Source organism: Aethalodelphis obliquidens, unplaced genomic scaffold (assembly GCF_003676395.1).
Source record: "Aethalodelphis obliquidens isolate GAN/ISIS:26980383/991018 unplaced genomic scaffold, ASM367639v1 scaffold39, whole genome shotgun sequence".
NCBI classification, from domain to species: domain Eukaryota; kingdom Metazoa; phylum Chordata; class Mammalia; order Artiodactyla; family Delphinidae; genus Aethalodelphis; species Aethalodelphis obliquidens.
This window is the reverse complement of record NW_020837983.1, coordinates 8769516-8788469: the sequence shown is the minus strand read 5'-3', so window position 1 is coordinate 8788469 and position 18954 is coordinate 8769516. Positions and strand designations below refer to the sequence as shown.

The 18954-nt window shown below is 36.2% G+C and overlaps 1 protein-coding gene across 2 annotated transcripts in view; it reads left to right on the top strand.

Annotated features, from left to right (window-relative positions):
* Positions 1-18954, top strand: part of STK3 (serine/threonine kinase 3) — a 321732-nt gene that overhangs the window by 240358 nt on the left and 62420 nt on the right. For both annotated transcript variants that reach the window (XM_027131492.1, XM_027131491.1), the window contains one exon: positions 7431-7606. In XM_027131492.1, coding sequence (XP_026987293.1) covers positions 7431-7606 — 176 coding nt within the window. The remainder of the gene's footprint in view (positions 1-7430; positions 7607-18954) is intronic.

The window sequence follows — 18954 nt, the reverse complement described above, 5'->3', positions numbered from 1 at the left end:
TCAATCGATGCAGAGAAAGCTTTCGACAAAGTTCAACACCAATTTATGATAAAAACCCTCCAGAAAGCAGGCTTAGAGGGAACTTTCCTCAACATAATAAAGGCCGTATATGACAAACCCACAGCCAACATCGTCCTCAATGGTGAAAAACTGAAACCATTTCCGCTAAGATCAGGAACGGGACAAGGTTACCCACTCTCACCACTATTATTCAACATAGTTTTGGAAGTTCTAGCCACAGCAATCAGAGAAGATAATGAAATAAAAGGAATCCAGATTGGCAAAGAAGAAGTAAAACTGTCACTGTTTGCAGATGACGTGATATTATACATAGAGAATCCTAAAGACGCTACCAGAAAACTGCTAGAGCTAATCAATGAATTTGGTAAAGTAGCAGGATACAAAATTAATGCACAGAAATCTCTTGCATTCCTATACACTAATGATGAAAAATCTGAAAGAGTAATTAAGGAAACACTCCCATTCACCGTTGCAAGAAAAAGAATAAAATACCTAGGAATAAACCTACCTAAGGAGACAAAAGGCCTGTATGCAGAAAACCATAAGACACTGATGAAAGAAATTAAAGATGATACAAACCGATGAAGACATATACCGTGTTCTTGGATTGGAAGAATCAACATTGTGAAAATGACTATAGTACCCAAAGCAATCTACGGTTTCAGTGCAATCCCTATCAAACTACTAATGGGATTTCTCACAGATCTAGAACAAAAAATTTCACAATTTGTGTGGAAACACAAAAGACCCCGAATAGCCAAAGCAATCTTGAGAAAGAAAAATGCAGCTGGAGGAATCAGGCTCCCTGACTTCAGACTATAGTACAAAGCTGCAGTAATCAAGACAGTATGGTACTGGCACAAAAAGAGAAATATAGTTCAATGGAACAGGATAGAAAGCCCAGAGATAAACCCACACACATATGGTCACTTTATTTTTTTATAAAGGAGGCAAGAATATACAATGGAGAAAAGACAGCCTCTTCAATAAGTGGTGCTCAGAAACTGGACAGCTACATGTAAAAAAATGAAATTAGAACACTTCCTAACACCATACACAAAAGTAAACTCAAAATGGATTAAAGACCTAAATGTAAGGCCAGACACTATCAAACTCTTAGAGGAAAGCATAGGCAGAACACTCTATGACATAAATCACAGCAAGATCCTTTTTGACCTACCTCCTAGAGAAATGGAAATAAAAATAAACAAATGGGACCTAATGAAACTTAAAAGGTTTTGCATAGCAAAGGAAACCATAAACAAGAACAAACTACAACCCTCAGAATGATAGAAAGTATTTGCAAAGAAAGCAACTGACAAAGGATTAATCTCCAAAATATACAAGCAGGTCATACAGCTCAATATCAAAAAAACAAACAACCCAATCCGAAAATGGGCGGAAGGTCTAAATAGACATTTTTCCAAAGAAGTTATACAGATGGCCAACAAACACATAAAAGGATGCTCAACGTCACTAATCATTAGAGAAACACAAATCAAAACTACAATGAGGTATCACGGCACACCAGTCAGAATGGCCATCATCAAAAAATCTACAAACAATAAATGCTGGAAAGGGTGTGGAGAAAAGAGAACCTTCTTGCCCTGTTGGTGGGAATGTAAATTGATACAGCCACTGTGCAGAACAGTATGGAGCTTCCTTAAAAAACTAAAAATAGAAGTACCATATGACCCAGCACTCCCACTACTGGGCATATACCCTGAGAAAACCGTAAGTCAAAAAGAGTCGTGTACCACAGTGTTCACTGCAGCACTATTTACCATAGCCAGGACATGGAAGTAACCTAGGTGTCCATCGAGAGATGAATGGATAAAGAAGATGTGGCACGTATACACAAGGAATATTACTCAGCCATAAAAAGTAGCGAAATTGAGTTATTTGTAGTGAAGTGGATGGACCTAGAATCTGTCATACAGAGTGAAGTAAGTCAGAAAGAGAACAAGAAATACTGTATGCTAACACATATGTATGTTATCTAAAAAAAGAAAAGAAAAAATGGTTCTTATGAACCTAGGAGCAAGGCAGGAATAAAAACGCACATGTAGAGAATGGACTTTCAGACACGCGGACGGGGAAGGGTAAGCTGGGACAAAGTGAGAGATAGCATTGACATATATACACTACCAAATGTAAAATAGCTAGCCAGTGGGAAGCAGCTACGTAGCACAGGGAGATCAGCTCTGTGCTTTGTGACCACATAGAGGAGTGGGATAGGGAGGGTGGGAGGGAGGGGTTATGGGGATATATGTATACATATAGCTGATTCCCTTTGTGATACAGCAGCAACTAACACAACATTGTAAAGTAATTATACTCCAATAAAGATGTTAAAAAAAAATGAATGAGTAGAAGAATAACGCATATCTAAATATTTTGATTTTATTTTGTTTACTTACATTAACTTATCATAACTATTCATCAATTATCAAATATTAGATTAAGTAATTTTAATTGAATATGTAGTTTTTAGATTTTTCTTTGTATATGCCTATAATACATGGTGATTTTTAAAATATATCACACTTTATTGTTTTATTTTGGACAGCACATGTATGTAGGTTCACTTAATTAGTAAGAGAAAGCAAATTAGGTTCTGCTTTAAGTTTTTAGGATTTATCCTAGAAATAGATACTAGATTGAGTTAGAAAGTGTTCAGGAGAAGTATCAAGAAAGGGAGACTGACCATTAGGTATTCCTACTCTCTAGTTCATCTGTTGCCTCTGGGCACAGTTTTAAGTATGACACCATTTGCTCTGAGCAACAGCTTCCACGTCCTGTTCTTTGCTTCGTAACATCTTCTCTTCCAGCTCTGGTTCAGATCTTTTCCTTCCTTCTTCCTCCCAAAACCTATTTCAGCAAAGTATCAAATATGCAGGTGTGAAAATGCTTAATGATGTTTTATCTTCTTGAAATATTTACATTTTTTCCCCAAAACTACAAAGCTTTGAGCCAAAGGAGTAAGTAACTAAGGATGGAATTTCAGGTGCCAAGAAGCAATTAGCCAGGTTAGGGGAGTGTGTAGGTAGATCACTTTCCTACTTCTCCAGAGGTCTTACTCTTCTTTCATGAAAAATTGTTACGTGCCTCTTTAAGATTAATTTTGCCAGTGACATAGCAATCAAGGTGACAATAGTAAACTACAGGTCCCACTTGCAGCTGGGTGCAAATGCCCAGCATATTACTGGGCAATTAGGAACCCTTCATTTTCCTCTGCAGAGTTACTAGGTGTCCAGGTAAGGTGTGGCTACAATGGTTTGGAGTTACCTGTGGGTATTGCATATGGTCTGTTCTTCTGTGTGCTTTTGCTCTGTGGAATGTTCAGTGATATGTGACCCAGCTCGAGCCAATTAGTGTAGGGATTTTGGTCGTAGGATACCTCTTTTACCAGCACAGAGCACGGACAAGCATGTAAAGATTAGTCTTGTACAAATGGAAATCAGTCTTTCTTATAAAGGCCTCTGGAGAAAGGGCTTCCATAGACACACAGTGGCTGTTGCAGTGTTCATGACTCACACAGGAAATCATTCCTTCTATTTAACTAAAATCCTTGGGCTTCAATTGGTCTGTTTCCTTTTATTTTGCCCTCAGTGGAGATGGAAAACAGCTGTTTTCTGTGCAAGACCCCTTCATATATACTTGGATACTTATTAAATTGTATCCTCAGACTTTTCCTGGCTGAACAATTTCATTCCCTTTAACCTTTGTGCAGGTATTACTTTCTAAGCATTTAATCTTTTTTTATGAATAGCCTCTGGATCTTCTCCATGTTGTCTGTATCCTCCTTTGTTTCAAAGTACAGTCTGATGAAGTTAAGAAAAAGCTGATGTCAGTAGCTTCTGTATTAACATTCTGGTTTTTATATGTATTCACTGTACTCTTGGCAACAAATTAAAGGACAGATTTCCAAGATCATTAATCAGGTGGAACACCCACATCTTAAATTGTTTTAGAAGAACAAATTAGGTAATATTCATAAATCCTTTGATGTTGAAATATATTATGCTAAAGTTATGATTATTTCATTTTTGCATCTGGCTATCTTTGTTACAATCATGCTAAGAAATTAAAAATTAAATTACATTTTGTTAAAGTATTATAAAAATTCCTTTATATATTTAAATTTTCATGACAACTTTTCACCTGTTTAGAAGACGTGTAAATTAGAAAAGTTAGTGAATAATTGTGAGTAGACTGGCATATTTTGTAAAAGGTATTAAATACTGTACAATTTAGTTTTCTTATATATGTTTTAGGGAATGTTTGAAGGAGAAGAAAGAATTTTTTTCTTTAAAATTTCACATGCACAAAAGGATAGAGTGACGGTTATTTTATTCTTTATTGCTAATGGGTTTTTAGTGCCACAGCAAGTAGTTGAAGGAATTGGGACCAAAAGTGAGGGACAAGGTAATTTTGAACATCAAATTTATTATTAAAATTAAAAATATGGGCTTCCCTGGTGGCGCAGTGGTTGGGGGTCCACCTGCCAATGCAGGGGACACGGGTTCGTGCCCCGGTCCGGGGGGATCCCGCATGCCGCGGAGCGGCTGGGCCCGTGGGCCACGGCCGCTGGGCCTGCACGTCCAGAGCCTGTGCTCCGCGACGGGAGGGGCTACAGCAGTGAGAGGCCTGCGTAAAGCACAAAAAAAATTAAAAATATTCTTATAAGCTAGGGTCAGAATTCAACTACAACTGGAGAAATTGATGTCAATTTTATGTGATTATTTTCTGTGTATTTAAAAAAAGTATTCGCCATAGCAACCACAATCACATATGACAGTGGTTACTATCTTGAGATTTCCTGCTTTACTCTCCTGTCGAAGGGCCTACTATTTCTTCTTTTAAAAATAAATTGTAAGTCAGACGCATCATCGTCTTTGTCCCTTCTGTGAACATGCATCTCCCTGGAGACTCAGCTGCACACTGTGGACATGTGTTTCATATCGTGTGGTTAAATATGACTGGCCAATTACAGCTGCTCCCTCCCATTAACTTTTAAAACATACCTAGCCTATTTTCTTCCTTAGAAATTTTTAAAAATTGTTTTTAAAATTTTCTTTGTATATAAAAAAGATATACTCAAAATGTTGATAGTAAGTTTTAAACTAAACAATGGAAAATATTTAGAAGTATAAGCACATACATTTGAATAAAAAATTGTGTATAAGCATATCTTGGTTAATAATATACTGTTATAAAGTCATCCAAACAGAAAAATCTAATGGAACAGACTACCTTCTTTTATTTCAGTTGATTTTTAGACTTTTGTTAACTCTCTGTGAGAATGTTTATTTCTAAATATAGGAATGGGTTATTTTCTTAAATTTTGAGTGTGGAATCCAACAGGCATTTCACCATAGGTTTTGAGATCAGCTTGTAAAAGACCCTTGAAACTAATATATCTGAAATGTACTGATAATTAAACCACTATGTAGTAGTGGATTTCACGTTTCAATTGGGGTGTTCTGTAGTCAAATTGAAGGTTGCTGCCCCTATATCTTTTTACATCCTCCACTTGGGAATAGAAACGTAATAGTTAGGGACTGAATTTGGTTATAGGTACCAGAAAAACCAGGTAACGATTGTTTAAATAGAATAGTATTAATGTCTTCTCATTTAACAAGAAATCCAGAAGCAGAGTGTGCTGCATTGGTAGAGTGATTTCATTATGTCATTAGAGATTCTTTCCGTGACACCATCTTTAGGGTAGTACTCTCATCCTCGTGTTTGCAGAATAACTGTTAGATCTTCTGCCATTAAGTCTGCATTCCAGGAAGGAGAAAGGAGCAGGCAGAAACAGAGAGGTGATGCCTGTATCAAGAAAACAGAGCTTTCCTAGGAACCTTCTTCTTATGTATCATCGGTCAAAATTGTGTTATATGGCCACTCCTCCCCACAAGAGAGACCCCTTGTCGTCTTCAGGAACGGAGAGCCTCTAGAAATTAGGTTACAACTTTTTCACCTTGAGCCACTAGGGCATTAGTGGTGGCTCCTATAACTTGGGATAGAAGCTTCTGATTAGGATAGCGTTAGAAGTAGGCACAGGACTATTGCAAATGGAAGAGGAGATTCCTGGAATGAAATTTCCCAGTGGTTTTCTTGTTTTCTTTAGTCAGCCCCAAGTATTAGTCTTCCTCTTTCCTTTATATTGTCACTACTCATTTCTGATTGGACTTCTACTTCTCCAACTGCAGGAATTTTTACAAAATTACCTTATAGCTCATCCCGAGCCAGTAATGTTACCTAGTTTTCATAATACTTACTGTAGTTTTAAGCTGCGTTAGTACTATTACAAATACATTCTAAATTGGCCAGATTACTATTAGCAATGTCATGTCTGATTTTAGAGGATCATGTAGAGACTGGAATGTCTCCACAGGCAAGTAAACTAGATGATGATGAGTCTCAAAAACATGTCATATGAAAGGAACTGAGGATGTTTCACCTTAAAATGATAACCAAGACAGGAGTCATTATCTGTCTTCAGATATTTGAGGGACTGGTATATGAAAGAGAAATTTATTTGGAACATGAGTGTAAATTACAGAAAGACATATTTCAAGTTCACATTAAAAAAAAAACAACACTTTTTGTAACTTAGAGTTGCCCAGCAGGCTTCCTTGTGGGGAAGTGTACGTCCTATCACAGGAAATTTTTAAGAAGGTAGGTAACTTACTGTCTGGAGAACTGTATAGGGAGGTGTCTTTGTGGTGGTCACTTAGGATCTTTTTTTTGGAACTCTAGGGCTTAAGGAATCCAGTTTGAAAATCACTGGGAAAATCTAGTTGTTCTAAATGTTTGTTTTCTACTTTAATCATTCAGTGTAGAAAATGAGGAGCCATTGAAAGATTCTAAACAGAAGAAAGACATGGTTTGATTTGCATTTAGAAGGTCACTATGTTGTCAGTGTGACTAAAATCAAAACTGAGATGAGGGAAGGAGACCAGTTTGGAGGGTGTTACAATGGCCTAGGTAGGAAATGATTAGAAGCTAAACTAAGACAGTAGCAGTGGTGGATAGAGCAGTAGCATTAAAAAAGACCTAATGATCAGTTTGGTTTGGTGAGAAACGAGTCTGGGTTAATTCTCAACTTGATCACTTTGGGGATTATGTAAAGAATGTTGACTTTAGCAGACAAAGAGCATGTGGAGAAGCAGCAGGTTTTAAGGGAAAGATCTTGAATTTAGCTTTAGAACCGGGATATTTTTGTTATTTCATTCTTATTTTATTTTACTTTGTTCATCATTAAATTGACTATGTTGGTCTTGAATCTGACCAGTGAAAACTTATTATATTGATTAATTAAAAAATCATACTTCAGTAAAAATCATAGTTCTTTAAGTAAATGTAAGAACTTATACCCTCCTTATGTTCTTTGTTTACCTAAGGAAATGCGACTTCACCACAAGTACAAAGACCATCTTTCATGGATTACTTTGATAAACAGGACTTCAAGAATAAGAGTCATGAAAACTGTAATCAGAATATGCATGAACCCTTCCCTATGTCTAAAAATGTTTTTCCTGATAACTGGAAAGTTCCTCAAGACGGAGACTTTGACTTTGTAAGTACATTTTAATTCTTCCATATATGTTTTCTCCTACTCTGTTTTGTCACCACATTGAGAAACATAGGTTGTGTGTGTGTGTGTGTGTGTATGATTAAAATTATAGACTGTATATTAATATTCAGTATATTGCTATATATGGGTAGGGGAATGGTTAAATTGTAGTTTGCTTGTAGAAATGTAGTTGCAGAGAAATGTAAATAATTGCTTATGGTTAAATAAATTATAGCCCAAATTTAGAGAAATATTTAGGACTCTTTAAAACTAAAATGACAACTGTGTTAAAAGATGTTTTTAATAATGCAAATATGAGATATTTCTGACAGTAAATTCAGTTTCCTAAACAAATGATGCAAAGGTATTTATGACATCAACTTTGAGAAATTTGCCTCAACTATGAAAGTTAAGTCACATAGCGTTAACTCCACTTGGTTTGTCAGAAATAATAGTCCTATGTCTAGTTAGGAATATAAACTTCAGTATAAAACTGTGCCTTCTTTTTTTTTTTTTTAATCAACTTTTTTGTTTTTAATTTAATTTTATTATTTGGCCGCATTGGGTCTTAGTTGTGGCATGCAGGATCTTTCGTTGTGGCACGTAGGCTCTTTGTTGTGGCGTGTGGGCTTCTCTCTAGTTGTGGCACGTGGACTCCAGAGCTCACGGGCTCAGTAGTTGCAGCATGTGGTCTCTCTAGTTGTGGCGCATGGGCTCCAGAGCACGTGGGCTCAGTAGTTGCTGTGCGCGGGCTTAGTTGCGCGGTGGCATGTGGGATCTTAGTTCCCTGACCAGGGATTGAACCCTCGTCCCCTGCATTGGAAGGCGGATTCTTAACCACTGGACCATCAGAGAAGTCCCTAAAACTGTGCCTTCTTGCCTCTTATTACACTTTCTCCTTATTTCTTCTGTCCTGCTCCTTATTATTTATTTCTTTTAAAGAATGCATGTAATACAGATAAATAATTCTAAAACAACTCTTACCACAACTTGAGAGAGTAAATTTTTAAAATGAGTTCTTTAATCTAGGAATTTTTGAGGTAAATTTTTGCTTTAGCATGTATTATAAATAGCATTTACTTTTGCATATTGTTCTGTAAAATTTTCATGTAAAATAACTACAGCTATATTTGTTAATAAGTATATTTATAAGTAAATAAAATTTTAGATATATCTATATCTTCTAAATTTTTAAATACTATCAAGCAGTTTTGCCTAGACACCATGCCTCTAAATGCTTTGTGATTATAAATACTTCTAATGTTAAATACTTTTCTCCTAAATATTGTGATTAAGTTTTTAAATAATCAGATAATAAAGTTTCAAAATCTGTCCTTAATAAATTTAGTACTAAGTGCTAGCAAATATTAGCCATGGCACAGGTTAGTCTGAAAACATTAATCGTAATATCTCCTTACTGTTTTTTCAGTTTTGAGTTTATAAATTAGAAAAATAAAATCTGTATTTCTATAGTTCTAGTAAGATTTCATTTTATGCTACCTCCTTTTAAAAAATATATGAATTATTTAGAATGCTGACTTTAAGCTTAAAATCATTCGTAAACATGATGAATCTTTGATGAATCAAAGAACTCTGTCTTAACTCAGTTGGAATAAATCTTAAGAGCCTCTGGAAAACAGTTTGAAATGAGCTACAAAGTAATGAATAAATTATCATAGTTAATAAATAGCAAATAAAATGATTTATTTCTGTTTCAGTTAGTCTTTGCTACCACCCCCAAAATTTAGAACTTAAAATAACTATTTCATTTGCTTACAGTTTTGTGAGTAAGCAGTTTGACTAGGTTCAGCTGAGTGGTTCTTCTGCTAGTCTCACCTGGAGTCTCTCAAGTGGCTGAAATCATCTAGCAGCTTGAATGGTGCTGAATAATGTCTCTAAAATCACTCATGTGTCAGGCAGTTGTGCTGACAGTTGGCTAGGCCATATGACCCTGTCAGGCAAGCCTGGAGGTTTTATGTTGTGGTAGCAGCCTTCCAAGAAGGTGATAGAAGAAATTGTAAGGCCTCTTGAGTCCTAAGTTTAGAATCCATTTACAATACCATCAAAAAGAATGAGTACTTAGGAATAATCTTAACCAAGGAGATGAAAGACTTGTACATTGAAAACTACAAAACACTGCTGAAAGTAACTATAGAAGACACCAATACATGGAATGACATCTCATGTTCATGGATTGGAAGACAATATGGTTAAGATGTCAGTATTGTCCAAAGCAACCTACAGATTCAGTGTAATTTCTATTAAAATCCCAATGACATTTTTGTAGAAATAGAAAAATCCATCTAAAATTCATTTGGAATTTCAAGGGACTTGAATAGTCAAAACAACCTGGAAAAAGAGAAACAAAGTTGGAGGTCTCATACTTCCTGATTTCCAAACTGCTACAAAGCTACAGTAATCAAAACAGACAGACATATAGACAGATGGAGTAGAGTAGAAAACCCAGAAATAAACCATCACATATATTGTCAGAGATTTTCAGCAAGCGTACTAAGACCATTCAATGAGGAAAGGATAGTCTTGTCAACAAATGATGCTGGGAAAACTGGATAGCCACATGCACGAAGTTGGGCCTATACCTTACACCATATACAAAAATACAAAAATTAACTCAAAATGAATCAAGGATCTAAATAAACATACGAACTGTAACTATAAAACTTGTCGAAAAAACATAGGGGAAAAGCTGCGTGACATTGGATTTGGCAGTGATTTCTTAGATATGACACCAAAAGCACAGGCAACAAAAGAAAAAATAGATAAATTGGACTATATAAAAATTAAAATTTTTGTGCATCAAAGTACACTGTCAGCAAAGAAAAGTCAGCCCACAGAATGGAAGAAAACATGTAAATCATGTATCCGATAAGGGGTTAGTATCTAGGATATATAAAGAACTCAACAACAAAAAACTAAGCAACCCAATTTAAAAATGGTCAAAGTACTCCAATAAATATTTCTCCAAAGAAGATATATAAATGGCCAAAAACAAATGAAAAGATGTTTAATGTCACTAATCATTAGAGAAACCCAGATCAAAACCATGAGATACTATTTCACACCCATTATATACACACACACGTACACACACACAGAAAATAACAAGTGTTGGTGAGGATGTGGAGAAATTGGAACCCTTCCTTGGGCGCTGCAAATGTAAAATGGTACCTCTGTGGAAAACAGTATGGCATTCCTCAAAAAAAACTGAACATAGATTACCATGTGATCCAGCAATTCCATTTCTGGATATATACCCAAAAGAAATGAGTGAAAGCAGAGACTTGAACAGATATTTGTACATCTATGTTCATAGCAACGTTATTCACAATTGCCAAAAGGCGGAAGCAACCCAGGTGTCCGTTGACGGGTGAATAAACAAAATGTGATATACACATACAGTGAAATATTTTTCAGCCTAAAAAGGAAGGAAATTGGGCTTCCCTGGTGGCGCAGTGGTTGAGAGTTCGCCTGCCGATGCTAGGGGACACAGGTTCGTGCCCCGGTCCGGGAAGATCCCACATGCCGCGGAGCAGCTAGGCCCGTGAGCCATGGCCGCTGAGCCTGCGCGTCTGGAGCCTGTGCTCCGCAACGGGAGAGGCCACAACAGTGAGAGGCCTGCATACAGCCAAAAAAAAAAAAAAAAAAGGAAGGAAATTTTGACACAAGCCGTAATATGGTGAACTTTGAAGATAATAAGCTAAGTAACATAGCCAGTCACAAAAGAACAAATACTGTATGATTCCACTTAATATGCAGTACCTAGAGTAGTCAAATTCATAGAAACAGAAAATAGAATGGTAATTGCCAAGCGCTGGAGGAGGGGGAAATAGGGAGTTATTGGTTTTTGCGTACAGAACTTGAGTTTTGGAAGATGAAAAGAGTCCTGGGGATGGATTGTGGATGTACTTAATGCCACTGAACTCTACACTTAAAAATGGTTAAAATGGTGGATTTTAAGTTATGTATAAAAAAAAAGTAAGAGGGGGAAAAAAAGGATTCACATAGTGTCACTTCTGCCATATTCTTAGTCAAAATATATTCACAAGGCCAATCCAGATTCAAAGGATATGGAAATAGATTTCACCTCATGATGAAAAGACTAGCAAAGTCATATTGCAGAGGGTCGTGTGGAATGAATGGAATTATTGTGGTCATCTTTGCAAATAATCTACTAGAAGTTGTCCGTATTAAAATTCAACAGAATTTAAAAGAATGAATTTAGGAAATTGGAGGTCATTAGTGATTTTGATGAGGGCCATTTCAGTACCCTACTTTTAGAAGATTCATACACAGCAACTTTTGACATGCAGCCTTCTACTGTCCCTTTTAAGCTCATTCTAGTTTTGTGAATGAGAGCATCAGTTTTTCTAGTGGCCAGCTCTTATAAGTAAACTTCTGGTAATATTTTCAGCCCATTGTAGATTCTGGAGTCCTTCTATCTGGAAATTCCAAAATTTGTTAGAAAACCTTAAACTAGTTTAACAAATGTTCTTTTTTCTGCTTTGGATTGTGCTAGGCACTATGGGTTAAAAATATATATATATATTTATATACACATATGTATGTGCATTTATTAAGCTGAGAAAATATGTTAGTAAAGTGTTAAATTATAATCCAGAGCAATAATTCAGATATCATGCATAAGAGGAGGACTCAGTAAAGGTTGGAGTAGTTTATGAAATCATATAGTAGAGGAGGACTTTGTCTAAAATTGGAAGATGGATAGTAGAAGAGAAGGTAGGCAGTACAGAGAATGATGTGCATAACAAAAAGCTTAGAGGTAGGAAGATATATATATATATATACAACATATATATATACAAGATATATTGGGTGACAATGAAGTGGAGACCGTCAAGTTCATTTAAAATAATATGGGAGATAAAATGAAAGCTAGGTTTGGGTCAGATGGTGGAAGCCTTGAATGTAAGACTGCAAAGTCTGAAATTTTATTTCCTAGACAGTGGAAAGCCACTGAAGGTTTTTAGGTTGGAAAATGACGTGATGAAAAGTGTTTTAAGTATATTAATTTTGATGGTAGCATGCAAGATTGATTGACAGAAAAAGACTAGAGGTAGGGGAAAATCAGGTCTGTGAAACAGACTTGAAATAATAGGGTAATAAAATGGAAAAGAACCAAACAACAAAAACAGGGATAGATGTAGGAGACACTAGAAAGGTTGTTAATCAACAGAAATAGCCGACTTATTGGATTAAAGAGTACTATATTGGTTAAGATGAGGAGCTAAATAATAGAAGGTGAAATTTAAGAAAAAAAAAAAAAAGAAGGAAAGTGTCCTCACAGCTGGAAAGAGGCTCCAAGAGATCATAGGACCGGATTTAATTTTCGCAGACTGATTTCTTTTCTGACTTACACAGGGCATGTAGCCTTAAAAAGGGAAAGCAGAGGGGGAGGAATGACTAGAGCAGGAGTTCTTTCTTCCCCAACATTTACTACACCTGTCAACTGCTCAGCCCTCTTCATCACCTTGAGGAAAGTGAAAAATGTTTGCAATAGCTACTGAGGGAATGCAAATGGGAATAAATAAGACATGAATAAAGGAAGGATTGCCAGGAGATGAACAAAGAATTTGCTAAGAGTAGTAGTGAGTGTGTTTAAAAAAAAAGAGAGAAAAGAAAAGAAAAGTGTGTAAGAGAGGCTAGAAGAGAGTAGGAAAAGAGGAAGCAGAGGTAGGACAAAGTGTAAAGGGTTTGATGGAATACTTTGCTTACAAAGTAAGGAAATGGACTAAAAGCAAAGAGATTTCTACTTAAGACACCAGCTGGTATTGATAAGGGAAATCTGGTCTTACTCATTCCATCATACATTAGATATAGAATGTTAAAAATGTGACTCATCAAAGTGTAAAAGCGTGCTAAGGTTTATGTGTTTATCTCCCCTCTTTATGATGTATCTCAAGGATACCTTCCAAGAGAGCTAGATTTTATGTCATTCCTATGTCTATTCAATATAAGTTGCTTAAAACTACCCAAAGTCATTTTTACCATGTTTCTAGGACATAGAAGGCTTCTCTTTCTGCCGTGAGAAAAAGAGGTTTCAAAAAAGAAAAATGAAAGTGAATACTTCGTTGTCTTTTGCAGTATTCAGAGCGGATTCCTAAAGGACAAAACTTATTCAGAGAGACACCTGCTAGGCAGATGTGCGGAGTAGGAAGCATTCTTTGTCTTAAAGCCTGTATGCAACTTAATTGGTGTATTTTCTTTAGCATTTGTCTTTTAGATTTTCTGTGAATTGGTTGTTTCCTGTTACGTTCTTGGATGTAAGGAGCTGATAAGAGAAATAATTTGTGATTTCACCAACTTGAGGGTAGCATAAAGATAGGATAAAATATATTTAGGCTAACTGAACCAATTATTTTAACTCTACTAAAAAAGTTCTGTTTAGGGTGTGGCTGTGAAGATTTCTAAAACAAATGTAAAAGGCAAATCTGTTTATTATAGCACTAGTCAAATGTTTCAGTTTTTGTTAGAATTATTTCCAAACAGCCTTAGCATCCAGATTGTTTAGTGTTAAATGGAGAGCATGTAGATCATGTTTTGCAGAAATTACACTATCATTCATACATAAATAGATACATTTTGGGTAATGTAAAGATTTTGGAATAAGAACAAAAACTTTAAAAGCCATCTGTTAACCCACTATATTGGTTCCAAATTTTAAAAAAAGAAATTGGATTGACAATAGTTGCTAGTATAAGAGGAATTAGGTAAATCAGTTATTTTTTTGTCTTTGACTCAAACTGAATTGTAAGGTAATGTTTTTGGATTTCTGTGATTCTTAAATATTCAGTTTGTGTTGTTCCTTTGAGCTAAGGGACCCAAAAATCCTCCAGGGCAGCACTTGGAGAAACAGTCTCAATAATTGTGGCAGAAGGGGAAAAAAAGTCCTCTCCTTCAAGTACACATGTGCCTTGAACTTTCCTGGGTTTTTTTTACAACTCTACCTCTGACTCTGGATTGGAAAATCAGTATGGTGATGGGGAAAACTCCACAAAACCCAAAAAACCTCACTGCTGCAAAATGCAGAAAGCAGTGAACCTGCAGAAGGTAGCAAACCTGCTGCTGGAGCCTTAGGGGCATTTTAGGAATCTTTCTTAGTATCTTTTCACCCTGCTAGAGCAGCCAGCGGCTGTGGAGCATAATAAGTGGTGGAATACAGGAGCCCCCGCAAAGGCTTGTAGTGAAGCCAAGCCTTTGGAAAGCCCTGAGGAACGCAGGCCCTGTAGGAAGCCTGGAGGTAAAAACTTAAGCCAAGAGCATCTGCCAGTTTTCACCAATGTAGCAGTACGCTACCACCTGCTCTCGCTACTTAAATACCGAGAGTGCTTTTGCTCTTTAAAGAGATGCTGGCTCCAGGTTTCTTTTGTGGTGCGCTCCTTAGTCAAAGAACTTCTTGTTCTCTTCAGGCCCTACTTGTATGGACTGAGGAAACCACTTCAGCTGAGTGAAGTACTTAAGCATATTGTCATCGATTAGTTTTGCATTAATTAAATGATTATTGTCAAGTATTTCCAGATGTTTGGAAGAGTATTAACAAAGTATGAAAAGATAACTGGAGATATTTCAGGTTTATTTCTTCTGGGGTAAAGGAGAAATAAACACAAAATCTCAAATGCTTTAGTGGGTAGCCCTGGATAAGAGTCTATGATTACAGGTGTACATGTGGCGTGAACTTGAGCGTATGTGGCCCATTGTGCTTTCACTACTCTTTCCTTACAGAGCCAACAGGAAATTAAAATTAATGCGAACCCTGCACTTTGAAATACTTGCAGAATTCTGGACTCTTGCAGTCCTTCGCCAGCTCACGAAATCTGTGCTGGCACTTGTATCCAGCAGATGGTGTGGCATGTGCACAGTTGTAGCATGTGATTGTCTAGGTCCACGTAGAATTTTTATAAGATTTTGACCATCAATCTCCTTAGGCGTTTAAGACCGTCATAACCTTTGCTTTGAAAGGAGAGTGGCCTTCCTCAAAGATAAGTGTTTATATACGAGTAGGAAAAAAATGTTAATAGTCACCGGTCAACTACACTGAATTTGATTCTATAGTAGTTAAAGGCAACAAAAACTTTAGTGTCTCTAAACTACCACACTGTTTTTTTCTCAGTATAATTTAATCCATTTGGCCACCTAAGGTAGAGTGAGCATTCTGCTTTCTTATTCCTAAATATGCTGTTAAAGGCTTCAGAAATTTCAGGAAATTTTATTTGGTGGTTGTGTTTAGGCAAGATCTTCTGAAACATTAAGCTAATTCTGCTTATTTAGGTAATTAATGCCTTAACTTAAAACTCACTCTATCATCATTTCCGTTACAAATTAAAGTGAGCAGGCCTGTACTTACTGGCTTAATTAAGATAGAAAGCACAGGTGCAGTGTGTGGGTTCTGGTCACCGTGTTGGAATTTATTAAGATGTTTAAAACACATGGCAAAGAGAAAAATGGCCTTCCAAAAAGAGTTCTGAAAAGCATAAACTTTCCTCATAGTAATTTATTCTTTTAAAAATGTCGTTTATCTAGAAGATTGTGTTGAGAAATTGGCTACTTTACATTTTAAAACAAAGATGTTAATACTCCACGCATATGTTATGGCTAATGTTGATGTCTGAGGAAGTTATTTTGACTATGTGCACTGTTTGTTCATAGCCTCATTTTGAATGTTTAGTCAGTAAGCAGTGGAGGCTGTTGGGTGATTATGTGAAAAGAGATGTTAAGAACCAATAGTGGAATTTAGGATTATAGAGTGGACAATATAACTTACTGCCTTTTAATTTAAGACTGATGCCCCACAGTATTTACCTCTTAAATAAACCATTAGATTTCAAATAAGTTGTTAGGATTGATTGAACTAGTTATCAGTTTGTATTGACAATAGAAGAGTTCTTTTTCACTTTAACTGTCATAAATGAAATTTCTTTAAGTCTGAAAGTGTGTTTGTACTTTCATACTTAATTCAGGTTTTCAGACTATACATAGTAGTTTAGTGTTAGAGCCCTTTCCGTAACTGATCCCATCATAACTTCCTGATATAGATCTTTCACAGTTACAAGTACATAGTTCTTTTGGGGTCTATTAGATTTGTTGTCCTGGTTAAACTAATACACCTTTCTCTCTTGTCCTGATATTAGGTTGGGACCTTTTTCCATTCTACCTCTCATTTATTAAAAGTAGAAAACTTCCATTAGGTTGGATCCTTCGGATTAGAAGACATTCCAGTAAATAACAGCTTTTTAAAAATCAAAACCTTAGCTGTCTTGATTCAAAACCAAACTAGTTTTGTTTTATAATTTTGTCCATCAATAGCAGAAGCATCTTCCCAGAAATATAGACAGATCTTACAGAGATAAGCAAAAGAGGTTATCAAACTAACATACAGTAGCAGATAAAAGAATTTTGGTACAGAGATCTTAATTATATTGATTTACTTTTAAGAAACATTTACATGGCTTTTAACAAAGGAACTTTTTTTTCTTCGTGATTTAAGTAATGGTGCATGTTAAATTTGATATGCAGTATACTGATGTAATTAAAGCTGTTATTTACTAAAGCGCCTTATAAAAGTCTCAGCAACCTGAGTTAGAGCATCAAGTTGTAATTCCACAAGCCTTCAATTTAGTTTTTAGCTCTCTCTTAATATGAGAATGCTAATTAAGCTATATAATAGTCAAGGCTACAAATATGTAAATATGCAAAAAGCTAATAACCAGCCATTACTAACTAGTCAAATGAAATGAGTGGTCAGTTGTGGATTATCGTTGCTATGGAAGAAAGTTCTAAAGCAGATAATCATTTTCATGGTTATAATCTTTTTTTAAAATTTATTTAACTTATTTTATTTTTTTGGCTGTGTTGGGTCTTCGTTGCTGCGTGGGGGCTTTCTCTAGTTGCGGTGAGTGGGGGCTACTCTTCGTTGTGGTGCTTGGGCTCTAGGTGCACAGGCTTCAGTAGTTGTGGCTCGCGGGCTCTAGAGCACAAGCTCAGTAGTTGTGGCACATGGGCTTAGTTGCTCCGCGGCATGTGGGATCTTCCCGGACCAGGGCTCAAACCCATGTCCCCTGCATTGGCAGGCGGATTCCTAACCACTGAGCCACCAGGGAAGCCCACGATTATAATCTTTGATGAAAAAAATGTACTGTCTTTAACGCATTAGAACTTTAATGATGGTACAAAACTCCTGAAAATTGCCTTACTTTGATTTTAAACATTTAATCATTCTTACCCTGACTGTGAACATTGAAAGACTTTCCCTTAGCATATCTTATAAGGCATAATAGAAGAAAGATACAATTAAGTTCCCCTTTGATTTGCAGAAATCAGTGAATTACAACTAATATCTGCAAATTCTACTCTTCCATTTTTCCTTTATTACAGAATTATAGGTATAGTCTTCCAGAAAAATATTCTTTAAATAACTGAAATTAATAAATTATCCAACCCTGACCAGTGTAGTAGTCATCATTTAACAGCAGCTCTTTAGATATGCTAAAAAGTCACCTTTTTGTTGTCATTTTTAAAGCATTTTCCATAACTTAGTCAACCTTTGAGCTTCTTTCTGTTTTTTTATATCAGTTGCCCTCACCTGTAAGAATTTCCTCCTTGTCTACAATCTTATACTTTTTCTTTCTCTTGACTCCACACTGAAACTCTGAGGCTTCCATTCATTTGGGTTCTATTCCACATTTTGCTGTGACTCATGATAGGATGCTTCATTAAGTTTAAAATCTCAGCATCTGAGATGGTTTTTCTAACTAACCAGTTCTTTAAGTTCAAAGTGGTAAGTGCAGTTTTGTCTACATGTGTAATTTTACTGCTCAGCATTTTCCCCGTCCTTTGTGATTCAGACAAAGATAGTGGAATTAGAGAAGAGAGATTAGACTATTTAAGAAATATCCTAGATTTAAGAATCATCTGGATATGATAACCAGTTGTATATAGGGGAGCTGAATGAAGAAAAAGTTTTCTGATTTAGAGAATTAGATTGATGATGTTGCCATTGTTTGAGATACAGAACAGAAAAGGAGGACAGCAGGGGTTTCGGAGGTTGGGCGCAGAGGTTGAGCTAATTCTGTTGTGGATGTATTAAGTTTTTAGTGTCTGGAGGACATATAAGTACACTAGGTAGTTGAAAATACAGGATGAAGCTATGGATTTGGGAATATTTGGCTTAGAGTACGTGAGATCTTCCAGAGAGAGCCTTGCAGTAAGGAGGGAAAGTTACCAAAATTGGGTTTCTCGGGAATCCCAAATATAAGATGGGCAGAGAATGAGCAGTGAGCAGAGGAGACTGGCTTTATCTAGCTTTGGATATAAGT